Below are 27,476 nucleotides of genomic sequence, written 5' to 3' on the forward strand. Positions count from 1 at the left end.
GGCGGCGGCGGCGCGCTGCGTTGTGGGAGGGAGCGGCTCCACCATCATGGCGGCTTCCATTTCGGGTTATACGTTCAGTTCCTTGTGTTACCACAGCGCCAACAGTAACTCGGATCACGTAAGTGCGGGGAGCCGGGTGGACGGGGCCCGGGGTGCGCGGTTTAGGGGGGGCTGCCAGCGGTGGGAGGGGGAAGAGGCCGGGGTGACTGCTGGGCTGTGACAGGGAGCAGGGGGTCAGGGTGTGGCTTGTCATCCTCCACTATGACACCTCTGTGAGCCGGGGAGACCAGCACTGCTGGAGGGGGGCACAGAGCTTGAGAGGGGAGGACTGTCGCTTCTCATTGGGGGGCAGGGAGCTGGGGGTGGGGCCATCCTGGGGGGCAGGAGGGAGACCTGTCAGTTATGTAGGAAGACAGTTGGGAGATCTGGTGGTCAGTTCCGTAGGAGGACACGGGAAGACAGTTGGGAGATCTGGGGGTCAGTTCCGTAGGAGGACACGGGAAGACAGTTGGGAGATCTGGGGTCAGGTCCGTAGGAGGACACGGGAAGACAGTTGGGAGATCTGGGGGTCAGTTCCGTAGGAGGACACGGGAAGACAGTTGGGAGATCTGGGGTCAGGTCAGTAGGAGGACACGGGAAGACAGTTGGGGGATCTGGGGGTCAGGTCCGTAGGAGGACAGGGGAAGACAGTTGGGAGATCTGGGGCTCAGTTCCGTAGGAGGACACGGGAAGACAGTTGGGAGATCTGGGGCTCAGTTCCGTAGGAGGACACGGGAAGACAGTTGGGAGATCCCCGAGTCAGTTCCGTAGGAGGACACGGGAAGACAGTTGGGAGATCTGGGGCTCAGTTCCGTTCCGTAGAAGGACACGGGAAGACAGTTGGGAGATCTGGGGCTCAGTTCCGTAGGAGGACACTGGAAGACAGTTGGGAGATCTGGGGCTCAGTTCCGTAGGAGGACACGGGAAGACAGTTGGGAGATCTGGGGGTCAGGTCCGTAGGAGGACACGGGAAGACAGTTGGGAGATCTGGGGTCAGGTCCGTAGGAGGACACGGGAAGACAGTTGGGAGATCTGGGGTCAGTTCCGTAGGAGGACACGGGAAGACAGTTGGGAGATCTGGGGTCAGTTCCGTAGGAGGACACGGGAAGACAGTTGGGAGATCCGGGGTCAGTTCCGTAGGAGGACACGGGAAGACAGTTGGGAGATCCGGGGTCAGTTCCGTAGGAGGACACGGGAAGACAGTTGGGAGATCTGGGACTCAGTTCCGTAGGAAGACACGGGAAGACAGTTGGGAGATCTGGGGCTCAGTTCCGTAGGAGGACACTGGAAGACAGTTGGGAGATCTGGGGCTCAGTTCCGTAGGAGGACACGGGAAGACAGTTGGGAGATCTGGGGGTCAGGTCCGTAGGAGGACACGGGAAGACAGTTGGGAGATCTGGGGTCAGGTCCGTAGGAGGACACGGGAAGACAGTTGGGAGATCTGGGGTCAGTTCCGTAGGAGGACACGGGAAGACAGTTGGGAGATCTGGGGTCAGTTCCGTAGGAGGACACGGGAAGACAGTTGGGAGATCCGGGGTCAGTTCCGTAGGAGGACACGGGAAGACAGTTGGGAGATCTGGAGGTCAGTTCCGTAGGAGGACACGGGAAGACAGTTGGGAGATCCCGGGTCAGTTCCGTAGGAGGACACGGGAAGACAGTTGGGAGATCTGGGGTCAGTTCCGTAGAAGGACACGGGAAGACAGTTGGGAGATCTGGGGCTCAGTTCCGTAGGAGGACACGGGAAGACAGTTGGGAGATCTGGGGTCAGTTCCGTAGGATGACACGGGAAGACAGTTGGGAGATCTGGGGGTCAGGTCCGTAGGAGGACACGGGAAGACAGTTGGGAGATCTGGGGTCAGTTCCGTAGGAGGACACGGGAAGACAGTTGGGAGATCTGGGGGTCAGTTCCGTTGGAGGACACGGGAAGACAGTTGGGAGATCTGGGGGTCAGTTCCGTAGGAGGACACGGGAAGACAGTTGGGAGATCTGGGGCTCAGTTCCGTAGGAGGACACGGGAAGACAGTTGGGAGATCTGGGGGTCAGTTCCGTAGAAGGACGCGGGAAGACAGTTGGGAGATCTGGGGTTCAGTTCCGTAGGAGGACACGGGAAGACAGTTGGGAGATCTGGGGTCAGTTCCGTAGGAGGACACGGGAAGACAGTTGGGAGATCTGGGGTCAGTTCCGTAGGAGGACACGGGAAGACAGTTGGGAGATCTGGGGTCAGTTCCGTAGGAGGACGCGGGAAGACAGTTGGGAGGTCTGGGGGTCAGTTCCGTAGGAGGACGCGGGAAGACAGTTGGGGGATCCCGGGTCAGTTCCGTAGGAGGACACGGGAAGACAGTTGGGAGATCTGGGGTCAGTTCCGTAGGAGGACACGGGAAGACAGTTGGGGGATCTGGGGGTCAGTTCCGTAGGAGGACACGGGAAGACAGTTGGAAGATCTGGGGGTCAGTTCCGTAGGAGGACACGGGAAGACAGTTGGGAGATCTGGGGGTCAGTTCCGTAGGAGGACACGGGAAGACAGTTGGGAGATCTGGGGCTCAGTTCCATAGGAGGACACGGGAAGACAGTTGGGAGATCCCGGGTCAGTTCCGTAGGAGGACACGGGAAGACAGTTGGGAGATCTGGGGTCAGGTCCGTAGGAGGACACGGGAAGACAGTTGGGAGATCTGGGGTCAGGTCCGTAGGAGGACACGGGAAGACAGTTGGGAGATCTGGGGGTCAGTACCGTAGGAGGACACGGGAAGACAGTTGGGAGATCTGGGGGTCAGTTCCGTAGGAGGACACGGGAAGACAGTTGGGAGATCTGGGGGTCAGTTCCGTAGGAGGACACGGGAAGACAGTTGGGGAGATCTGGGGTCAGTTCCGTAGGAGGACACGGGAAGACAGTTGGGGAGATCTGGGGTCAGTTCCGTAGGAGGACACGGGAAGACAGTTGGGAGATCTGGGGGTCAGTTCCGTAGGAGGACACGGGAAGACAGTTGGGAGATCTGGGGCTCAGTACCGTAGGAGGACACGGGAAGACAGTTGGGAGATCCTGGGTCATTTCTGTAGGAGGACACTGGAAGACAGTTGGGAGATCTGGGGTCAGTTCCGTAGGAGGACACGGGAAGACAGTTGGGAGATCTGGGGGTCAGTTCCGTAGGAGGACACGGGAAGACAGTTGGGAGATCTGGGGGTCAGTTCCGTAGGAGGACACGGGAAGACAGTTGGGAGATCTGGGGGTCACTTCCGTAGGAGGACACGGGAAGACAGTTGGGAGATCTGGGGCTCAGTTCCGTAGGAGGACACGGGAAGACAGTTGGGAGATCTGGGGGTCAGTTCCGTAGGAGGACACGGGAAGACAGTTGCGACATCCTGGGTCATTTCTGTAGGAGGACACGGGAAGACAGTTGGGAGATCTGGGGTCAGTTCCGTAGGAGGACACGGGAAGACAGTTGGGAGATCTGGGGGTCAGTTCCGTAGAAGGACACGGGAAGACAGTTGGGAGATCTGGGGGTCATTTCTGTAGGAGGACACGGGAAGACAGTTGGGAGATCTGGGGTCAGTTCCGTAGGAGGACACAGGAAGACAGTTGGGAGATCTGGGGCTCAGTTTCGTAGGAGGACACGGGAAGACAGTTGGGAGATCTGGGGCTCAGTTCCGTAGGAGGACACGGGAAGACAGTTGGGAGATCTGGGGCTCAGTTCCGTAGGAGGACACGGGAAGACAGTTGGGAGATCTGGGGCTCAGTTCCGTAGGAGGACACGGGAAGACAGTTGGGAGATCTGGGGCTCAGTTCCGTAGAAGGACACGGGAAGACAGTTGGGAGATCTGGGGTCAGTTCCGTAGGAGGACACGGGAAGACAGTTGGGAGATCTGGTGCTCAGTTCCGTAGGAGGACACGGGAAGACAGTTGGGAGATCTGGGGCTCAGTTCCGTAGGAGGACACGGGAAGACAGTTGGGAGATCTGGGGGTCAGTTCCGTTGGAGGACACGGGAAGACAGTTGGGAGATCTGGGGTCAGGTCCGTAGGAGGACACGGGAAGACAGTTGGGAGATCCCCGAGTCAGTTCCGTAGGAGGACACGGGAAGACAGTTGGGAGATCTGGGGTCAGTTCTGTAGGAGGACACGGGAAGACAGTTGGGAGATCTGGGGGTCAGTTCTGTAGGAGGACACGAGAAGACAGTTGGGAGATCTGGGGCTCAGTTCCGTAGGAGGACTCAGGAAGACAGTTGGGAGATCTGGGGCTCAGTTCCGTAGGAGGACTCGGGAAGACAGTAGGGAGATCTGGGGGTCAGTTCCGTAGGAGGACACGGGAAGACAGTTGGGAGATCTGGGGCTCAGTTCCGTAGGAGGACACGGGAAGACAGTTGGGAGATTTGGGGCTCAGTTTCGTAGGAGAACACGGGAAGACAGTTGGGAGATCTGGGGCTCAGTTCTGTAGGAGGACACGGGAAGACAGTTGGGAGATCTGGGGCTCAGTTCCGTAGGAGGACACGGGAAGACAGTTGGGAGATCTGGGGCTCAGTTCCGTAGGAGGACGCGGGAAGACAGTTGGGAGATCTGGGGGTCAGTTCTGTAGGAGCACACGGGAAGAGAGTTGGGAGATCTGGGGCTCAGTTCTGTAGGAGGACACGGGAAGACAGTTGGGAGATCTGGGGTCAGTACCGTAGAAGGACACGGGAAGACAGTTGGGAGATCTGGGGTCAGTACCGTAGAAGGACACGGGAAGACAGTTGGGAGATCTGGGGTCAGTTCCGTAGGAGGACACGGGAAGACAGTTGGGAGATCTGGGGCTCAGTTCCATAGGAGGACACAGGAAGACAGTTGGGAGATCCTGGGGTCAGTTCTGTAGGTGGGCACGGGGCGATTGTAGGTGGTTCTGTAGGAGGGCACGGGGCGATTGTAGGTGGTTCTGTAGGAGGGCACGGGGCGATTGTAGGTGGTTCTGTAGGAGGGCACGGGGCGATTGTAGGTGGTTCTGTAGGAGGGCACGGGGCGATTGTAGGTGGTTCTGTAGGAGGACACACGGGGCGATTGTAGGTGGTTCTGTAGGAGGCCACACGGGGCGATTGTAGGTGGTTCTGTAGGTGGGCACGGGGCGATTGTAGGTGGTTCTGTAGGAGGGCACAGGGCGATTGTAGGTGGTTCTGTAGGAGGGCACACGGGCGATTGTAGGAGGGCACACGGGGCGATTGTAGGTGGTTCTGGTGTCTGCCCCCATATCTCCATATTCTTATCACGCACGTTCTTGGAAAAGCTCTTACGGGATTGGGTGCTGCAGCAACAACCAGCTGGTAACTGGTTCAGAAGTTACAAGGAAAATGTTTGCCAGCACACCATGGATCAACAAGGAAGCGTCCAAGCGAATTGTTTGATCACATCAATAGAGTAGTGCAGCGTTTCGGAGTCACGGAGGACCCCTTTGTCAGGCATGTGCTGCAGTGACAGACAGGACTTGTAGTTTATTCACAGATTCCTGTGAATGAATGACACGGCTGTGGAGCCCCTCACAGCTGTACCGTTTTTAAAACGTGACAGCGGGTGCAGGGAGAAGATTCCCTGCCTGCTATCACATGTTAGATTCAGGAGGAGAGGTCGGCTTCGGCATAATAACACGTTGCACCCTTAATACAGGTGTAACCTGTTACAAAAGGTGAACTCGCCCTTTGAGTACATCTGGTATCTGTTCTGTATGAGATCACAAGGTGACAATTGGTAGATCTAGTGTCTGTCGGTTCTTTTGGTTGTACTGGGGTGACGGAAGGATGATCTGCTGTCACTTCTGTAGGGGAAACAACAGTTTAGGGTATATGGGGTGACAGTAGATATCTCATAATAAGGAAAGGGATGGTCGGCATTTAGGATGACATCCAAAAAATGGCTTTCCTTTATTGACCAATCCTATACAATGCTGTTAAAACAGCCAATGTATTTGGGACGTTGGTCCTTAGTCCTATTGTACGAAACATGTAGGCTCTTTTTACAGAATGTGTGAGAACGAGAGAGCCACCTTAGTTGATTTGATGGCTGACTGTCCATAAACTGGGGGGGGGGGATTTATTAAAACTGATACCACCAGAATGTGGTGCAGCTGTGCATAGTAACCAGTCAGATTCCAGGTTTTAGGCCAGGGTCACACAGACTTTGATCCGACTACACCAGACCCTTTAGATCTGGTATTAATCTTGAAGGGGAAACCCAACGCCATCATAAAAAAAAAAAATGGCCCCCCCAAAATCCATACCGGACCCTAATCCGAGCATGTAGTGCCCCTCCCCACTCCTGGACCTTACCAGGCCATATCCCCTCAAGATGGGAGGTGAATGCTTTGGGGGCAGGAGGGCCCACCCCAAAGCACTTTGTCCCCATGTTGATGGATACAAAGGCCTCTTCCCGACAACCCTAGGCAGGGGGCCTATCGGGATTAAATTTGATAGATTTGAAAGCCCCCTTTAATAAGGAGGCCCCTTCCCTATGCGAATGAATATGGGGTACATTGTACCTCTACCCATTCACCAAAAAGTGTCATGAATAAAAACGGTACACAGGTTTTTGACAAAGTCCTTTATTATAAAATGAAGAAGCTCCACCGAGACTTCTCCCCCTGGGGACGTCTTCTCCCTCCTCCTGCTGATGTCTTCTTCCTCCGCTTCTTCTCCCTCCTCCTGCTGATGTCTTCTTCCTCCGCTTCTTCTCCCTCCTCCTGCTGATGTCTTCTTCCTCCGCTTCTTCTCCCTCCTCCTGCTGATGTCTTCTTCCTCCGCTTCTTCTTCTCCCTCCTCCTGCTGATGTCTTCTTCCTCCGCTTCTTCTTCTCCCTCCTCCTGCTGATGTCTTCTTCCTCCGCTTCTTCTTCTCCCTCCTCCTGCTGATGTCTTCTTCCTCCGCTTCTTCTTCTCCCTCCTCCTGCTGATGTCTTCTTCCTCCGCTTCTTCTCCCTCCTCCTGCTGATGTCTTCTTCCTCCGCTTCTTCTTCTCCCTCCTCCTGCTGATGTCTTCTTCCTCCGCTTCTTCTTCTCCCTCCTCCTGCTGATGTCTTCTTCCTCCGCTTCTTCTTCTCCCTCCTCCTGCTGATGTCTTCTTCCTCCGCTTCTTCTTCTCCCTCCTCCTGCTGATGTCTTCTTCCTCCGCTTCTTCTTCTCCCTCCTCCTGCTGATGTCTTCTTCCTCCGCTTCTTCTTCTCCCTCCTCCTGCTGATGTCTTCTTCCTCCGCTTCTTCTTCTCCCTCCTCCTGCTGATGTCTTCTTCCTCCGCTTCTTCTTCTCCCTCCTCCTGCTGATGTCTTCTTCCTCCGCTTCTTCTTCTCCCTCCTCCTGCTGATGTCTTCTTCCTCCGCTTCTTCTTCTCCCTCCTCCTGCTGATGTCTTCTTCCTCCGCTTCTTCTTCTCCCTCCTCCTGCTGATGTCTTCTTCCTCCGCTTCTTCTTCTCCCTCCTCCTGCTGATGTCTTCTTCCTCCGCTTCTTCTTCTCCCTCCTCCTGCTGATGTCTTCTTCCTCCGCTTCTTCTTCTCCCTCCTCCTGCTGATGTCTTCTTCCTCCGCTTCTTCTTCTCCCTCCTCCTGCTGATGTCTTCTTCCTCCGCTTCTTCTTCTCCCTCCTCCTGCTGATGTCTTCTTCCTCCGCTTCTTCTTCTCCCTCCTCCTGCTGATGTCTTCTTCCTCCGCTTCTTCTTCTCCCTCCTCCTGCTGATGTCTTCTTCCTCCGCTTCTTCTTCTCCCTCCTCCTGCTGATGTCTTCTTCCTCCGCTTCTTCTTCTCCCTCCTCCTGCTGATGGCTTCTTCCTCCGCTTCTTCTTCTCCCTCCTCCTGCTGATGGCTTCTTCCTCCGCTTCTTCTTCTCCCTCCTCCTGCTGATGTCTTCTTCCTCCGCTTCTTCTTCTCCCTCCTCCTGCTGATGTCTTCTTCCTCCGCTTCTTCTTCTCCCTCCTCCTGCTGATGTCTTCTTCCTCCGCTTCTTCTCCCTCCTCCTGCTGATGGCTTCTTCCTCCGCTTCTTCTCCCTCCTCCTGCTGATGGCTTCTTCCTCCGCTTCTTCTTCTCCCTCCTCCTGCTGATGGGTTCTTCCTCCGCTTCTTCTTCTCCCTCCTCCTGCTGATGGCTTCTTCCTCCGCTTCTTCTTCTCCCTCCTCCTGCTGATGGCTTCTTCCTCCGCTTCTTCTTCTCCCTCCTCCTGCTGATGGCTTCTTCCTCCGCTTCTTCTTCTCCCTCCTCCTGCTGATGGCTTCTTCCTCCGCTTCTTCTTCTCCCTCCTCCTGCTGATGGCTTCTTCCTCCGCTTCTTCTTCTCCCTCCTCCTGCTGATGGCTTCTTCCTCCGCTTCTTCTTCTCCCTCCTCCTGCTGATGGCTTCTTCCTCCGCTTCTTCTTCTCCCTCCTCCTGCTGATGGCTTCTTCCTCCGCTTCTTCTTCTCCCTCCTCCTGCTGATGGCTTCTTCCTCCGCTTCTTCTTCTCCCTCCTCCTGCTGATGGCTTCTTCCTCCGCTTCTTCTTCTCCCTCCTCCTGCTGATGGCTTCTTCCTCCGCTTCTTCTTCTCCCTCCTCCTGCTGATGGCTTCTTCCTCCGCTTCTTCTTCTCCCTCCTCCTGCTGATGGCTTCTTCCTCCGCTTCTTCTTCTCCCTCCTCCTGCTGATGGCTTCTTCCTCCGCTTCTTCTTCTCCCTCCTCCTGCTGATGGCTTCTTCCTCCGCTTCTTCTTCTCCCTCCTCCTGCTGATGGCTTCTTCCTCCGCTTCTTCTTCTCCCTCCTCCTGCTGATGGCTTCTTCCTCCGCTTCTTCTTCTCCCTCCTCCTGCTGATGGCTTCTTCCTCCGCTTCTTCTTCTCCCTCCTCCTTCTGATGGCTTCTTCCTCCGCTTCTTCTTCTCCCTCCTCCTGCTGATGGCTTCTTCCTCCGCTTCTTCTTCTCCCTCCTCCTGCTGATGGCTTCTTCCTCCGCTTCTTCTTCTCCCTCCTCCTGCTGATGGCTTCTTCCTCCGCTTCTTCTTCTCCCTCCTCCTGCTGATGGCTTCTTCCTCCGCTTCTTCTTCTCCCTCCTCCTGCTGATGGCTTCTTCCTCCGCTTCTTCTTCTCCCTCCTCCTGCTGATGGCTTCTTCCTCTGCTTCTTCTCCCTCCTCCTGCTGATGTCTTCTTCCTCTGCTTCTTCTTCCTCCTCCTGCTGATGTCTTCTTCCTCTGCTTCTTCTCCCTCCTCCTGCTGATGTCTTCTTCCTCTGCTTCTTCTTCCTCCTCCTGCTGATGTCTTCTTCCTCCCGCTTCTTCTCCCTCCTCCTGCTGATGTCTTCTTCCTCCCGCTTCTTCTCCCTCCTCCTGCTGATGTCTTCTTCCTCCCGCTTCTTCTCCCTCCTCCTGCTGATGTCTTCTTCCTCCCGCTTCTTCTCCCTCCTCCTGCTGATGTCTTCTTCCTCCCGCTTCTTCTCCCTCCTCCTGCTGATGTCTTCTTCCTCCCGCTTCTTCTCCCTCCTCCTGCTGATGTCTTCTTCCTCCCGCTTCTTCTCCCTCCTCCTGCTGATGTCTTCTTCCTCCCGCTTCTTCTCCCTCCTCCTGCTGATGTCTTCTTCCTCCCGCTTCTTCTCCCTCCTCCTGCTGATGTCTTCTTCCTCCCGCTTCTTCTCCCTCCTCCTGCTGATGTCTTCTTCCTCCCGCTTCTTCTCCCTCCTCCTGCTGATGTCTTCTTCCTCCCGCTTCTTCTCCCTCCTCCTGCTGATGTCTTCTTCCTCCCGCTTCTTCTCCCTCCTCCTGCTGATGTCTTCTTCCTCCCGCTTCTTCTCCCTCCTCCTGCTGATGTCTTCTTCCTCCCGCTTCTTCTCCCTCCTCCTGCTGATGTCTTCTTCCTCCCGCTTCTTCTCCCTCCTCCTGCTGATGTCTTCTTCCTCCCGCTTCTTCTTCTCCCTCCTCCTGCCGATGTCTTCTTGCTCCGCTTCTTCTTCTCCCTCCTCCTGCCGATGTCTTCTTGCTCCGCTTCTTCTGCTGGTTCTTCTCCTAACTCTGGCTCCCACTGTTTCTTATATAGACATGGGGTGTGGCCATCCGTAGACCCCGTCCCGTCATGCCCCTGGTGGAGACATCATAAGGGGGCGGGGTCTCCGGGTGAGGTCACCGGATGGCTACACACGTATCTATATGAGAAATGACACAACTAGTGTCAGGAGAAGAACCGGAGGAAGAAGCCATCAGCAGCGGAGGGAGGAGACATGCTGGAGCTACGACGGAGGACATTCTTGATTTTAAATAAAGGACTTTGTCAAAAACCTGTGTACTGTTTTTTTTTTGACGCTTTTTTTGGTGAATGGATAGAGGTACAATGTACCCCATACTCGTTCACATAGGGAGGGGCCAGGTTCTGGGGGCTCTCTTATTAAAAGGGGCTTCCAGATTCCAATAAGCTCCCTGCCCACAGACCCCCATAACCACTGCCCAGGGTTTGCCGGGATCCGGGGGCTCTCTTGTTAAAAGGATCTTCCAGATTCCAATAAGCCCTCTGCCCACAGACCCCTATAACCACTGCCCAGGGTTGCCGGGAAGAGGCCCTTGTGCCCGGTATAGTAGGATCAAGTCAGATCCTGTCCATTGAAGTCGCAAAGTCGGATCGTATGCCGCACCGCCCTGTGCTTTCTTTTGGGTCAGTTATTTTTTTAGTCCTCAGTGTAGACCTGTATATGTCGTACTTTTCATCTGCCAGAAGTATTCTTTTCATACTTCCTCAAAATTATTGGGTTTGGTATTATGAAATTTTGTATAAAGTTGAAGTGAAAGAAGCAAAATAACTGGCTGTTGTGGCTGAATCTGTATGGTTTGTGGGGAGTGTATCCTTAACTGCTTGACTTCCGGAAGATTCCCCCCCCCCCCTTTATGACCAGGCCATTTTTTGCGATACAGCACTGAGTTACTTTAAGTGATAATTGCAACAATGTACCCAAATAAAATTGATGTGTTTTTTTTTCTTTTGGTGGTATTTGATCCCCTCTGCGGTTTTTATTTTATGCGCTATAAATTAAAAAGAGAGCGCCAATTTTGAAAAAAATATTCAATAAAATATTACTTTCTGCTGTAAAACTTATCCAATGAAAAATCTATTTAGGCCAATGTGTATTCTATTGACATATTGGCCTAAACTGATGAAGAAATCTTTATTTATTTTTTTGCAATTATTTATTATAGCAAAAAGTAGAAAATATTCTAAAAAGCATTTTAGCTTGCACTCTCTCTCGCTCTCTCTCATGCTCTCGCTCTCTCTCATGCTCTCGCTCTCTCTCATGCTCTCATGCTCTCGCTCTCTCTCATGCTCTCGCTCTCTCTCATGCTCTCGCTCTCTCTCTCATGCTCTCGCTCTCTCTCTCTCATGCTCTCGCTCTCTCTCTCTCATGCTCTCGCTCTCTCTCTCATGCTCTCGCTCTCTCTCTCATGCTCTCGCTCTCTCTCTCATGCTCTCGCTCTCTCTCATGCTCTCGCTCTCTCTCAAGCTCTCGCTCTCTCTCATGCTCTCGCTCTCTCTCATGCTCTCGCTCTCTCTCATGCTCTCGCTCTCTCTCATGCTCTCGCTCTCTCTCATGCTCTCGCTCTCTCTCATGCTCTCGCTCTCTCTCATGCTCTCGCTCTCTCTCATGCTCTCGCTCTCTCTCAAGCTCTCGCTCTCTCTCAAGCTCTCGCTCTCTCTCAAGCTCTCGCTCTCTCTCAAGCTCTCTCTCATGCTCTCGCTCTCTCTCATGCTCTCGCTCTCTCTCATGCTCTCGCTCTCTCTCATGCTCTCGCTCTCTCTCATGCTCTCGCTCTCTCTCATGCTCTCGCTCTCTCTCATGCTCTCGCTCTCTCTCATGCTCTCGCTCTCTCTCATGCTCTCGCTCTCTCTCATGCTCTCGCTCTCTCTCATGCTCTCGCTCTCTCTCATGCTCTCGCTCTCTCTCATGCTCTCGCTCTCTCTCATGCTCTCGCTCTCTCTCATGCTCTCGCTCTCTCTCATGCTCTCGCTCTCTCTCATGCTCTCGCTCTCTCTCATGCTCTCGCTCTCTCTCATGCTCTCGCTCTCTCTCATGCTCTCGCTCTCTCTCATGCTCTCGCTCTCTCTCATGCTCTCGCTCTCGCTCTCTCTCATGCTCTCGCTCTCTCTCATGCTCTCTCTCTCGCTCTCTCGCTCTCTCTCACGCTCTCTCTCTCGCTCTCTCTCTCGCTCTCTCTCACGCTCTCTCTCTCGCTCTCACGCTCTCTCTCTCTCGCTCTCACGCTCTCTCTCTCTCGCTCTCACGCTCTCTCTCTCGCTCTCACGCTCTCTCTCTCGCTCTCACGCTCTCTCTCTCGCTCTCACGCTCTCTCTCTCGCTCTCACGCTCTCTCTCTCGCTCTCACGCTCTCTCTCTCGCTCTCACGCTCTCTCTCTCGCTCTCACGCTCTCTCTCTCGCTCTCTCTCGCTCTCTCTCGCGCTCTCTCTCTCTCTCTCTCTCTCTCTGCCTCTCTCTCGCGCGCTCTCTCTCTCTCTCTCTCTCTCTGCCTCTCTCTCGCGCGCTCTCTCTCGCGCTCTCTCTCTCTGCCTCTCTCTCGCGCTCTCTCTCTCGCAAATGTTGTTTGGGTACAACATCGCACGACTGCGCAATTGTCAGTTAAAGCGACGCAGTGCCGTATCGCAAAAAAATGGTCTGGCCAGGAAGGGGGCAAATCCTTCCGGTTGCTAAGTATGTTTTCTTAACCACGTTAAGACCGGGCCTATTTTTCAAACTTGTTGTTTACAAGTTAAAATGTTTTATTTATTTTTTTGCTAGAAAATTACTTAGAATCCCCAAACATATTTTATATAATATATATATATATATATATATATATATATATAACACCCTAGAGAATAAAATGGCAGTCGTTGCAATACTTTCTGGGCTTATTCACATACAGCAGTATTGTCCAAATAGCTAGAGTTTCCTTTTTTTAATTCATACTGGAAAATAACACATTGGGGATTATTTACTAAAGGTAAATCCACTTTGCACTACAAGTGCACTTGAAATTGCACTGAAAGTGCACTTGGAAGTGCAGTCGCTGTAGATCTGAGGGGGACATGCAAGGAAAATAAAAAAAACAGCATTTTAGCTTGCACATGATTGGATAATAAAATCAGCAGAGCTTCCCCTCATTTCAGATCTTCCCCTTAGATTTACAGCGACTGCAATTTCAAGTGCACTTTGGACTTACAGGGCCAGATTCACAGAAGAAGTACGCCGGAGTATCTGCTGATACGCCGGCGTACTTTCAAATTTGCCGCGTCGTATCTTTAATTTGAATCCTCAAACCAAGATACGACGGCTTCTGGCTTCGACCCGACAGGCGTACGGCTTCGGATCGTAGGTGTAATACTTCGGCGCCCACTGGGTGGAGTTCGCGTCATTTTCCGCGTCGGGTATGCTAATTAGCGGTTTACGGCGATCCACGAAGGTACGCGCGGTCGTCGCATTCTCTTGCGTCGTCGCTAGTCGGCTTTTCCCGGCGTATAGTTACGGCTGCGATTTCTTGGCTTATATTTAGACTTGCCATGTTAAAGTATGGCCGTCATTCCCGCGTTGAGTTTAATTTTTTTTTTTTTTGCGTAAGTCGTCCGTGAATAGGAAAGGACGTAACGCACGTCGCCGTTCAAAAAATGACGTCGGTGCGATGTCATTTCGCGCAAAGCACGGCAGGAAATCTTAAAACGGAGCATGCGCAGTACGTTCGGCACGGGAACGCGCCTAATTTAAATGATACACTCCCCATTTGAATTAGGCGGGCTTGCGCTGGACGGATTTACGCTACGCCGCCGCAAGTTTACAGGCAAGTGCTTTGTGAATCAAGCACTTGCCCGTAAAACTTGCGGCGGTGTAACGTAAATGCAATACGTTACGCCGCCAGAATTCTACCTGAATCTGGCCCGTAGTTTGGTCTTGTAGTGCAAAGTGGATTTGCCTTTAGTAAATGACCCCCAATGACTCTTTGCCAGTGGCAACCGTCATCTGTATTATATAGTACCATCATATATTATACAAGATTCTGGTTTATTACAGAAGGAGTGGATGTTTTGCTCCAATTAGAATATAAATTGGAAAGTAAACGTATATAGCGGATGAGTTACTAACGGCAACGTCCATGCTTTGTATTGATTCCATTGTAAAGCAGCATCTGTATGTACTGTCATTTGTGTCCTGAGCGATTATAATGTTTTTCTTTTAATGCTCCTCTGTACTTCTTTTTCAGGAAGGTTTTCTGTTGGGAGAAGTGAGGCAAGAAGAGTCCTTCTCTATAAGTGATTCTCAGATAAGTAACACAGAACTACTGCAAGTTATAGGTGAATCTAAATCTATATATTATCTTTACTATACAGTCATGGCACCCAGTGGCAGCTAGTGCTTAATTTTCATTGGGGGGGGGGGGGGGGACAACCTGGCCAGCCAAACAACCACTTTTTTTGCAGCCAATGCGCCCCGCATGTATATTAGGGGCCATATGCACGGATTAGGGAGGCGGCTCCCCTGCATGTATATTAGGGGCCAGATGCACGGAATAGGGGGCGGCGCCCCTGCATGTATATTAGGGGCCAGATGCACGGATTAGGGGGCGGCGCCCCTGCATGTATATTAGGGGCCAGATGCACGGATTAGGGGGGTGGTGCCCCTGCATGTATATTGGGGGCCAGATGCACGGATTAGGGGGGCGGCTCCCCTGCATGTATATTAGGGGCCAGATGCACGGATTGGGGGGGGGCTCCCCTGCATGTATATTAGGGGCCAGATGCACGGAATAGGGGGCGGCGCCCCTGCATGTATATTGGGGGCCAGATGCACGGATTAGGGGGGTGGCGCCCCTGCATGTATATTGGGGGCCAGATGCACGGATTAGGGGGTGGTGCCCCTGCATGTATATTAGGGGCCAGATGCACGGATTAGGGGGGTGGCGCCCTGCATGTATATTAGGGGCCAGATGCACGGATTAGGGGGGCGGCGCCCTGCATGTATATTAGGGGCCAGATGCACGGATTAGGGGGGCGGCGCCCCTGCATGTATATTAGGGGCCGGATTCACGGATTAGGGGGTTGGCGCCCCTGCATGTATATTAGGGACCAGATGCACAGATTAGGGGGCTCCCCTGCATGTATATTAGGGGCCAGATGCACGGATTAGGGGGGCGGCGCCCCTGCATGTATATTAGGGGCCAAATGCACGGATTAGGGGGGCGGCTCCCCTGCATGTATATTAGGGGCCAGATGCACGAATTAGGGGGGCGGTGCCCCTGCATGTATATTTGGAGCCAGATTCACAGATTAGGGGGGCGGCGCCCTGCATGTATATTAGGGGCCAAATGCACGGATTAGGGGGGCGGCTCCCCTGCATGTATATTAGTGGCCAAATGCACGGATTAGGGGGGCGGCTCCCCTGCATGTATATTAGGGGCCAGATGCACGAATTAGGGGGGCGGTGCCCCTGCATGTATATTTGGAGCCAGATTCACAGATTAGGGGGGCGGCGCCCCTGCATGTATATTAGGGGCCAGATGCACGGATTAGGGGTGCGGCGCCCCTGCATGTATATTAGGGGCCAGATGCACGGATTAGGGGGGCGGCGCCCCTGCATGTATATTAGGGGCCAGATGCACGGATTAGGGGGGCGGCTTCCCTGCATGTATATTAGGGGCCAGATGCACGGATTAGGGGGGCGGCGCCCCTGCATGTATATTAGGGGCCAGATGCACGGATTAGGGGGGCGGCGCCCTGGCGCCCTGCATGAGCGACTGCCACTGTTGGCACCACTGCGTTTCTGTCTGATAATGCACCACTTCGCCCATAAAATTGTTGCAATTACAAATGTTTTAGGCATTCTGATGTTTGTTTTTCCTTGTTTGTATTGGTAGGACACAAAAAAGTGGAGAAACAAAAATCCAAATCTGACACATTCCACACAACTCGTAAATGGACTGTACAAAATTATTGGCACCTTCCCAATATTGTAAGAAATAATTGCGTTCCAAGTTTTCTGATGATCCTGTAATTTTGTAATTATAGCACTGATCGCTGTATTGGTGTCACTCGTCCCCAAAAAGTGTCAGAATGTCAGCTGCAGTATCGCAGTCCCGCTATAAGTTGCTGATCGCCGCCATTATTAGTCAAAAAAAAATCATAGCTTGCAGACGCTATAACTTTTGCGCAAACCATTCAATATACGCAGATTTTTTTTTTAATTGTCCTGTATTTTTTTGGTTTATAGAGCAAAAAATAAAGGCAGAGGTGATCAAATGCCACCAAAAGAAAGCTCTATTTGTGGGGGGAAAAAAAGGACATACCGTAGATACTTGAGTATAAGCCGATCTTTTTAGCACAATTGGTTGTGCTGAAAATGCCCTCCTCGGCTTATACTCGAGTCGCCTTTTTGCGCCTGATCTCCCAGACTTTGGGGACTTGGTGCCGGCCGTAGGTCCCTTGGACCTTGGCACACATATAGCCCCATTTATCCTCTATAAGTGTGCCAAATTTGTTGTCTGGGGGACCTACGGCTGGGGAGCACCAATTTATTTATTTCAAAGCTGGGCACCCCTTATATAGACTCCTATGATAAACGTCAGTCTAGTCATGGGCATGGTGAGGCATGGACACAGTGAGGCATGCACATGGACACCCTAGGCTTATACTCGAGTCAATACGTTTTCCCATTATTTTTTTTTGTGGTAAAATTAGGTGCCTCGGCTTATATTCGGGTCGCTTATACTCGAGTATATACGGTAACTTTTATTTGGGTACAGCGTTGCACGACCGCACAATTGTCAGTAAAACGCAGTGCTGTATCGCGAAACATGGAAGGGTATTGAAGGGAGGGGGTAAATCTTCCAGAGGTCAATTGGTTAAAGAAAAGAATACAGTCACACATGGTGGAGGTTCACTGATGCTTTGGGGTTGCTTTGCTACTTCAGGCCCTGGATGTCTTGACCGTGTGCAAGATATTCTGAAGAATACTAAAGAATTCTGGGGTGCACTGTAGGGCCCAGTGTCTGAAAGTTGGGTCTCCGTCAGAGGTCATGGGTCTTAAAATGGGGCAATAACCACAAGCGCGCTTTAAAAAGCACCCAGAAATGATTTAAAGGGGTTGTAAAGACAAAAATATTTTCCTCTTAAATTAAATTAAAGTCTGACAGTAGCTGATAAAGTAAAAAGTAATGTTTTGCATTATAACTAGTTTGATACCTGTTGAAATCGAGCTGTTTTATTCACCTCCGTCACTCCTGAATCGTTATTCTCACTGACTTCCTGGTTTGCGGTGCACATTCATTCTTGCTACATCACGGCCTAATGGGAACTACAGTTCCCATTAGGCTTAGCCTCCATGCCTGTGAGGGATAAGAGAGCATCTTCACGCAGGGCTGTAGTCATAGGGAGGGGGTGAGCACATTCTGCTTTCCACCATGCAAAACGGCTCAGATGCTGGTGGAAAGCAAGAAGAGGAGAGACAGGAAATGGCATTTTCAAACCTGGATTACTGTATTTTGGAGGTCAAAAGGAAAAACGAGGTAAGTGATATTTAAATGCTCTAGCTTACAGCAATCAATTGATCTAATAAAAAACAAACCTTTAGTGTTCCTTTAAGGCAAAGATCTGGAGATTACTGAACTGGACAACGAGTTCAGATCTAAATCCCATAGAGGACCTGTGGAGAGATCTCAAAACGGCAGTTGGGGGAAAAGGAGCCCTTCCAATCTAGGAGACCTGGAAAGAAAAGTGGTCCAATATTTCCATAGAGAGGTGTAAAACTCATTGATGGTTACAGCAAGCGATTGATTTGCTACCAAATATTAAATTGAGGGTGCCAATAATTTTGTCCAGTCCATTCTTGGAGTTTTTTGCATGGAATGTGTCAGATTTGGCTTTTTGTTCACTTTTTTTATTTTTTTTGGTGTCGCACCAATACAACCAAAAAAAATAAACATGAGAATTCCTAAACATTTGTAACGGCAACAATTTTCTGGGTGAAGTGGTGCAATATCTGACAGAGGTGCAGGGGGTGCCAATATTTTTGCCCATTAATGTCTATTTATCTTTGCTGTTGTGTCTATTTTATATAACTGTATTTCATTTTTAATTTTTTTTTTTTATCTTTTAGAGATCCATAGACATGAGCCATGTACAAAATTATTCAGGTTGGTGTTTCAATAAAGGAAAACTTGCTGCCAAGGGTACTTCGGGGGGGGGGTCGAACCTGAAGTCAGTGAAATTGTGGTTACCTGTCCTGGCAATCACATAATATAAACGGGTCATTTAATTTGCTAATAATAGTACCGTATTTATCTGCCTATAGCGCGCACCGGCGTATAGCGCGCACCCCTAATCTAGAGGGGAAATTCCTGGAAAAAAATGAATTACTTACAGTTTTGGTGTCTTGCCCGGCATCCATCGGCGGCCTTTTTCGGTCCGGCGGCCGTGCGCGGGGTCCGTCTGCGGCGTCCGTCCAGGTGTCCGTTTGCGGAGTCCGTCCAGTCCTCCATCCGCACGTTACCCGGGGTTGCGGCGGTGTTTGTTTTTGAATTAGGCGCCGAGCCGAGAGGAGCCAGATTTCCTGTTTGTTCGGCTTCTCTCGCGTGGCTGCGGGCGTAGCCGAGTGCGCAGTACGCTCGGCTCTAGGCTGCGGCGCTCGGCGCCTAATTAAATAAAAAAAACACTGCTGCAACAGTATAGGCGTATATCGCGCACCCACGATTTTCCCCTGATTTTAAGGGGAAAAAAGTGCGCGGTATACGCCGATAAATGCGGTAGTTGCGACAACTCAGTTGCTCAGAGTTACATTAGGCTCAGACTGAGCAATGGATGTGGCACTTCCCATCTGGACATGAAATGCTGCATGCAGTTTGTATTATACAAGGGTCCCAACAGTTATTCTATAGAGGTGATCGGCAAACCATCGACCACGGGGAACCGACAGGTGGATCATGACCATGGCCCCGCCTCCCCCCAGTCTCCGCCGCTCTCTCTTTCACTGGAGAGGGGGAGGCAGCTTAGTGCTGAATGGGGGGGCAGGAGCTGCTCAGTGATTGGTTGCTACCAACTAATCGCCACCCTATGAAATGTTGGCTCCAGCAGTTTCTGCTCCTGCTTTCCCCCCCCCAGCACTATGTCGTCTCCTGATCTCTGCTGTACACACGCTGGTAGGTAGGAAGTGCTACCTACACAAGCCTGTGTGTATATGCAGGGATTTTTGACACCCTAGGAGAAATCTCATTTTGCCGCTCCACCCCCTTTGCCCTGCCCATGTATATCCAACCTTTTTAATGTGCCCGTCAAATGCGGCCCCTCAATAAATGTTTGCTTACTTCCATTAATTCGGGAGTCGGAACACAGTCCTCCGCCTCCTGCTGTTGAGACTAAGTTACTTGCTGCAGAAAGTAGAGAGTAGGAACACCACTTTGCCTAGTGGTAGCATCAGCCCTGTGTATGTGGTGACGGGGGAATGGAGGAAACTATGGAGGGGGAGGGAGACACTGATGGAGGGGGGAATAGAGGAAACTTCAGTTTGGCAGGGCATTGAGGATACTGCTTTGGGAGATGGGGGGTGGGAGGCAGAGGATATTATGATGGGAAAGGGGGGGGGGGAGACTGTTTTGGGGGGTACAGGACACTACAGTGGGGAAGGGGGCAGTGGACACTGTTTTTGTTTGGGTACAGGGCTACAGTGGGGGGGCGATGTGCAGGGGGGCTGATGATACTGTTTTGGGGGTTATAGGACACTACAGTGGGGGGGGGTGATGTGAAAGGGGGGGGCAGAGGACCCTGCTTTGGGGGGGCACGCACTACTGTGGGGCAGAGAGCACTGTTATGGGTGGCAGAGTTTACTAAATTGGGGAGGTTGGGAAGATGTGGAGGGGGGGTTACAGGACTATAGTGTGGAGGGGCTGATGTGCAGGATGGCAGATGACACTGTTTTGGGGGTACATGACACCACAGTAGTGGGGGGGGGGTGATGTGAAGGGGAGTAGAGGACATTACTTTGGGGGGGGGAGGGTGGCAGAGAGCACTGCTATGGGAGGCAGAGAGCACTGCTATGGGAGGCAGAGGACACTACATTGGGGGGTGTTGGGGTGATGTGAAGGGGCAGAGGACACTGCGTTGGGGGAGGGGGGTACAGAACGCTATGTGTTTTTATTGGACCCCCCTTCTTTTTTTTTTATAGGGGTGTACCAACCCTGCCCCCCCCCAAAGGGTATCTTTTTGCTTATCTCCATGTTGTCCAGGTAGATCTAAACCTCTGAAAGGTTGTCTTCCCCTGTTCTATAGTATACGTTGTAATTATTATTATTTTTTTTTTATCAAATTTGTGATCATGTTTTATGTTTTCGGATAACGCTTCATCTGAGTGTGATTATAATTTTTTTGTTTTTAATTCCGGCAGTTTCTATGATTACGCTGGCACTGTCAACGAGGAAAGACTCGATCAGATTCTCAAAGACAGACGGAAAGTATGATCATTGTTCCAGTATGACGTTATTGAAATTATGTTTCTGATTATATCTCTGTAATTTAAAGGGGTTGTAAAGGAAAACAATTTTTTTCCCTAAATAGCTTCCTTTACCTTAGTGCAGTCCTCCTTCACTTACCTCATCCTTCCATTTTTGCTTTTAAATGTCCTTATTTCTTCTGAGAAATCCTCACTTCCTGTTTTTCTGACTGCAACTCCACACAGTAATGCAAGGCTTTCTCCCTGGTGTGAAGAAAGCCTCTTGAGGGGGGAGGGGGCGAGCAGACAAGTCAGGACACACTCTACTTTGCAGATAGAGAAAGCAGCTTTGTGTTAGTGGGCGTCCTGACCCTCCTGCTCGCCCCCTCCCCCTCAAGAGGCTTTCTCCACACCAGGGAGAAAGCCTTGCATTACTGTGTGGAGTTACAGACAGAAGAACAGGAAGGATCCTATGAAAATTCTGCACTTTGAATGGATTATGTAGGAAGATCTTTTTCATATCTGTGTATCACGTGAGGCCAGTCACTTCACTGGGTATATGGAAGGGTTTACATCCACTTTCATTTGATTGCGGCCTCAGTCTGTCATAACTGTGACTTGATTCTTTACCACCTTTCATGTTGTCCACTGAAAATACACCTTGATATATTGTGACACATTGTAAAGGGTCATTTGTCTTCATCTTGTGTTTTTGTGTAGAACGTGATTGGCTGGTACAAGTTTAGGAGAAACACTCAGCAGCAGATGTCCTACAGAGAACAGATTTTGCACAAACAGCTGACTCGCATCCTCGGAGTACCTGACCTCGTCTTCCTTCTCATTGGCTTTATCTCAACTGCCAACACTTCCACTCATGCCTTGGAATATGTGCTCTTCAGACCTAATCGCAGGTAGGCTCACTGAACTGTGAATTCAGAACCAAACCCATTGATATAATGCAGGGGTCTCCAAACTTTTCAACATGAGGGCCACATTGTAGATTTTACAAGTATTCGGGGGCCGCAAAAAAAAAATCGGTTATGAAAAATAAAATATCAGTGGTGTCTCCATCAGTGGTGTCCCCATGTCTCCATCAGTGGTGTCCCCATCAGCAGTGTCTCCATGAGCGGTGTCCCCATCATTGCTGATGGGGACATCATGGTGTGGACACCGGTGTCCCCATCAGCGGTGTCCCCATCAGCGGTGTCCCCATCAACAGCATCCCCATCAGCGGTGTCCCCATCAACAGCATCCCCATCGGAAGTGTTCCCATGTCCCCATCAGCAGTGTCCCCATCAGCAGTGACCCCATGTCTTCATCAGCGGTGTCCCCATCAGCAGCGTCCCCATCAGCAGTGACCCCATGTCTTCATCAGCGGTGTCCCCATCAGCAGTGACCCCATCAGCAGTGACCCGGTGTCCCCATCAGCAGTGACCCCATCAGCAGTGACCCCATGTCTTCATCAGCAGTGTCCCCATCAGCAGTGACCCCATGTCTTCATCAGCGGTGTCCCCATCAGCAGCGTCCCCATCAGCAGTGACCCCATGTCTTCATCAGCGGTGTCCCCATCAGCAGCGTCCCCATCAGCAGTGACCCCATGTCTTCATCAGCAGCGTCCCCATCAGCAGCGTCCCCATCAGCAGTGACCCCATGTCCCCATCAGCAGTGACCCCATGTCCCCATCAGCAGTGACCCCATGTCCCCATCAGCGGTGTCCCCATCAGCAGTGACCCCATGTCTTCATCAGCGGTGTCCCCATCAGCAGTGACCCCATGTCCCCATCAGCAGTGTCCCCATCAGCAGTGACCCCATGTCTTCATCAGCGGTGTCCCCATCAGCAGCGTCCCCATCAGCAGTGACCCCATGTCTTCATCAGCGGTGTCCCCATCAGCAGCGTCCCCATCAGCAGTGACCCCATGTCCCCATCAGCAGTTTCCCCATCAGCAGTGACCCCATGTCTTCATCAGCGGTGTCCCCATCAGCAGCGTCCCCATCAGCAGTGACCCCATGTCTTCATCAGCAGCGTCCCCATCCGCAGTGACCCCATGTCTTCATCAGCAGCGTCCCCATCCGCAGTGACCCCATGTCCCCATCAACAGCAACCCTATCAGCGGTGTCCCCATCAGCGTTGATGTGGACACTGCTGATGGGGACACCAATGATGGAGACACCGCTGATGGGGACACCGGTGTCCCCATCAGGTGTCCCCAGCAATGTTCCCATCAGCACAGCAATGTCCTCAGAAATATCCCCATCAGCACAGCAATGTAGCAATCTCCCCTGTAGTGTGCTTATCAGTGTTGTGCAACACAATAACATGATCAGCCTCTGACCTCCATACTAGCTGACTTCAGGTCTTCTGCAGCTCCCTTCTCCGAGGCGCGGCACCTCCCCTCTTCCTGCCCGCTGTTTGAAGTTACAAGCCTTCTGCAAGTGACGTCACAGGCACAGCACCTCCCCTCTTCCCGCCCGCTGTTTGTTAACGATCCTTCTACGAGTGTAGCAGTGGGCAGGAAGAGGGGAGGTGCCGCGCCTGTGACGTCACTCGTGGAAAGGCTCGTAACTTCAAACAGCGGGCTGGAAGAGGGGAGGTGCCGCGCCTCAGGTTCTCTTGTTAAAAAAAAAAAGACGACGTGGCGGCTTTGCTTACACTGCGGGCCGGTTAAAACACACAAGCGGGCCGGATGTGGCCCGCGGGCCGTGGGTTTGGAGACCCCTGATATATTGGTTTCCCAGAACCGTGATATTCAAGGCATGTCATGAATGATAACTGTCACTGCTGCTTTTGTTAGACCCTTTTCACACTGAGCCGGCCATAGCGTCGGCGGTAAAACGCTGCTATTTTTACCACCGACGCTATGGGCGGATTTGCGCCGCATTTCGTTCACTAGCGGCCAAGAAAAGGTTAAAACCTGCCGCAATGCGCTGCTACAGCAGCGCATTGCCAGCGGTATAGCCGGGCTGTCCCATTGATTTTAGTGGGCAGCAGCGGTAAACACACCGCTCCAAAGATGTGGCTAGCAGGACTTTTTTTTTACCGTCCTGTTAGTACAACACTCCAGTGTGAAAGCCCTCGCGCTTTCACACTGGAATGAATGGTGCAGCTGTTTAAGGGCGTTTTGCAGGCGATTTTTTTTTTATTTTTTTATCGATAACAGTTTTATTTCGAGATTTTCAATACATGTGTACAAGCAAGACAGTCCTCGTGAGCAGCAATCAGTGGAGTGACCGTTAACACATTTGACAATATCCATAGCTCTGTCTGACCAACTATGTGTCCTCTCACGAGGGAGCGACTAGTTCGTACTGAGCATAAGCTACATAAACCAGTTGAGTGCATGGAACGAAATAAACATTTCTGTGCAGCAGTGTACTATTAAACGATCACGAGTCACTAGTGGGCTCGCGAGAAGAGAAAAGGATAAGGGAAAGAGAGAAAAATAAAAAAGGGGGGGGGGGGAGAGAAGAAAGGCAAGGAAGAAGGGGGAATGGAATGGGATGGGAAGTCATCAGTGTGGTTCGGCTACTCGCTCAGGATGCCTCCTCCCGACGATGCCACAGCTCCCAGACCTTGTCGTGGGCCTCCAGTCTGTCCTGCATTCTGGCTGTCATCTTCTCAATTAGTTCCACATCCTTTATCCTGGCATATAGGGCCTCAAGGGTGGGGGGGGGGAGGGGAGCTGCGCTTCCAGTGTAAGGCCACCAGACAGCGTGCCGCTGTGAGGATATGCCGGGTCAATTTCTTGTAGGGTGCTAGGATTTTCAGTGAAGGCAAGCCTAATAGGTAAAATTCAGGGGGATTGACCTGTCTAGAAGCCGGCCCAGTAACTGCTGGACCGAGTTCCAAAAAGGGACGATCAGTGGGCAGTTCCAGTAGACATGGAGAAGAGTTCCCTTGTCCCGCTGACAACGCCAGCAGCGGCCAGAGGTAGTCGGGTATATGGCGTGGAAAACGTCAGGTGTCATGTACCAGAAGTAAAGGATTTTATATGCGTTCTCCTTATATAATGTGCAGATCGAACTTTTTGCAGCAGAAAATACCTGTTTTTCGTTAAAAATCCAAATTAATTAAGGTCGAATCTGTCATTGAAGGCTTATGGTGTCTGTCGAATGTTCTAAGAAGATTCAACGGAATCTTAAAAAAAAAAAAAAAAAAAAAGATTCGACGCAGCAACGAAACTGTACGATGCCGCAATCTTACATTTCCAGTCGAATGTTCCTCCTAAAAGCTATAGAAGAATTCTAATGTTGTATGACTAATACTAATTATATTTTATTAATTATTATTACTAGTCAACCAACATTAGAATTCTTCTATAGCCTATGGGCGGAGCATTGCACCATAAATGTCCGCTTGCTGCTCGAATCTTTTCTCTCTGTCGAATCTTTTCTCTCTGTCGAATCTTTTCTCTCTGTCGAATCTTTTCTCTCTGTCGAATCTTTTCTCTCTATGTCGAATCATATTGGACTAATAGAGTTAAGGTTAGGCACATTCGACCGCAACGAAAATAAAGCATTTTGTTTATGTCGGATCTTTTGTTTTTCGTTTTCTGTGCTTGCGAAAATACCTGAAATTCGGACGAAAACGAATGCACATGTCTACTAGACCCTAGTATCTGTACGTATTTGAGACAAAAGATGCTGTGCATTTGCAGTGCTTTAATGTGCAGGGAAGTGACCATCGATGAATACCACAAAGCAAATTTTAAACCGGAGGTCCCACGAAAAAAAATATTAAAAGCCAGCAGCTACAAATACTGCAGCTAGTGACTTTTAATATTGGGACTCTTGCCTTTCCAGGGTGCCCGCGATGTCGGCAGCTAAAGCTGAGCAATCGCTCGACTCCCGGCGGTCCCCACCGCCATCCTCGGTGAGGGAATCGGGAAATGAAGTGTTGCAAGTTCACTTCCCGGTTCCCTACTGCAGTATTCGACAAATTCCGGGCGCCAGGTCGCCGTTGCGCCTAGAATTATCGTCCTGGCGCCCATGGCAGCAGAGCTGGGGTATCCTGTGAGCGTCGCCGCGCATCCTTCCCATACCCGTAATCGCGATGTGCCGCGGTTTTGCGGCCTATGCATCGAGGCGGCTGGAGTGGGGCGAGCTGCCTGCCGGCCGGGCGGAGTGCATAAATGTCATGGAGCCGCCATCGGCTGTGCTGGGTCGGGGATGATACAAGCAGAGAGCACAGGCTGCGGGCGCGCTGCCTCTCGCCCCTGGGATTGGGGAATTTCTCTGAGGGGGCGGTGCCACCAAGTCCTTGCCACGGGGAGTCCCAGGAAAGGAGCTGGCCGGAGGCTGCACATGATCTCACAGAGCGCGAACAGCAAGGTTAAAGGTAAAGAGAAGCTAAAAAGACAATTTTAAAACCATAATTTATAGGATTTTTGCACTTATGGTTCACACTAGCAACACTGAGTTTGGGCACAGGCATATTGATATTGTTCACTTTGCAGCCACTGTGCCCATCAATTGTCACCACTGTGCCATGCCAAACGCAGCCACTGTGCCATCAATTGTCGCCGCTGTGCCATGCCATCGAAAGCAGCCGCTGTGCCATGCCATCGAAAGCAGCCGCTGTGCCATGCCATCGAAAGCAGCCACTGTGCCATGCCATCGAAAGCAGCCACTGTGCCATGCCGCCACTGTGCCATGCCATCGAAAGCAGCCACTGTGCCATGCCATCGAAAGCAGCCATTGTGCCATCAATTGTCACCACTGTGCCATCCCATCAAATGCAGTCACTGTGCCATGCCATTAAACGCAGCCATTGTGCCATCAATTGTCACCACTGTGCCATCCCATCAAACGCAGTCACTGTGCCATGCCATTAACCCAGCCACTGTACCATCAATTGTCACCACTGTGACATGCCAAACGCAGCCACTGTGCCATCAATTGTCACCACTGTGCCATCAATTTTGTCGTTAAAAAAAAAAAACTAAAAAAAAACCTGGCTCCTAACTTTTTTAGCTGGCTCCTAGATTCCAAGTAAATTTGTCAAGCCCTGCTCTACTGCGTATGCGTGAGTCGCGCTGCGCGTCTTCACTGGTCCCAGCTGTGTTCTGGGAGCTGTGCGTCTCCCAGAACACAGCAGGGGTACAGAGTAGCCACCGGAAGTGGCGTAGGTCACCGAGGGGATCTATGCCAGAAAGTGGGAGCAAATACCTGTCTTAGACGGGTATCTGCTCCCCCCTGAAAGGTGCCAAATGTGACACCGGAGGGGGGGAGGGTTTCCAAAAAGTGGAAGTTCCATTTTTAGGTGGAACTGCACTTTAAGAATTTCATGAGAAATTAGAAATGCACAGCAAAGCAAAAGTACACTTCCGGGTGTTGTGTTTACAAAGCTAATCATAAAAGATCTGTTGTGTAAGGTCACAACGCCTACATTATTGCTAGATCCATTTCCTGCCCTCTGTGGTCCAGAAAAGTTTCTAGAAGTGCTTTATCATGGCCCATTATAGAGCACTTTGAAGCAGACGGGCAAGTCCAACCTTCATTACTTTAGTTATGGCTTATGTTGCGTCTCAGATTTCCTTTTATGTGTGCTTCTGATAGATTGCCAAGGCTTGCATGGCAGCTTCCCAACCTTAAATGAACACAGAGAAGGAAAATCACTCAGAGAATAGAGTCGTCTATATGGAAAGCCTCGACAGTGAGATGTTTAAATAAATGATTTATTAATGCTCATCGTTCTCGAATCCAGCCTCGCTCTATGGTTTTTAAAAGGTGATTTGTCTTCTTTTATTATCCAGGTATAACCAGAGAGTGTCTCTTACAATTCCAAACCTGGGCACCACCAGTCAGCAGGAATATAAAGTGACGTCAGTGCCAAACACATCTCAGAACTACGCCAAAGTGATCAAAGAGCACGGGTCAGTATCCTCGTTATGTGGATCAGCAGCTGCTTATGATATGAGGGGTGATATTGCAACGCACATTTTTAAAATGCAATTGGTCTTGGTGTTATGCTGCTCCTTAATAGTCTGAGTCACTGACCAACCATGTGCTTAATTGTTTTGTCAGAGCTTACAATTTTATTTT

The 27,476-nt window shown here is 51.2% G+C and overlaps 1 protein-coding gene across 1 annotated transcript in view; it reads left to right on the top strand.

Moving 5' to 3' along the window:
• The window catches only part of ABRAXAS2 (abraxas 2, BRISC complex subunit), a 36,685-nt gene continuing 9,209 nt past the window's right edge, over nt 1-27,476 (top strand). Inside the window, exons 1-6 of the mRNA XM_040361352.1 lie at nt 1-118; nt 14,224-14,314; nt 18,111-18,147; nt 20,391-20,457; nt 21,156-21,346; nt 27,188-27,307. Of these exons, the coding sequence (XP_040217286.1) occupies nt 47-118; nt 14,224-14,314; nt 18,111-18,147; nt 20,391-20,457; nt 21,156-21,346; nt 27,188-27,307 (578 nt within the window). The 5' untranslated portion in view covers nt 1-46. The remainder of the gene's footprint in view (nt 119-14,223; nt 14,315-18,110; nt 18,148-20,390; nt 20,458-21,155; nt 21,347-27,187; nt 27,308-27,476) is intronic.

The sequence above is a fragment of the Rana temporaria genome, chromosome 8 (assembly GCF_905171775.1).
Source record: "Rana temporaria chromosome 8, aRanTem1.1, whole genome shotgun sequence".
Classification (NCBI taxonomy): Eukaryota; Metazoa; Chordata; class Amphibia; order Anura; family Ranidae; genus Rana; species Rana temporaria.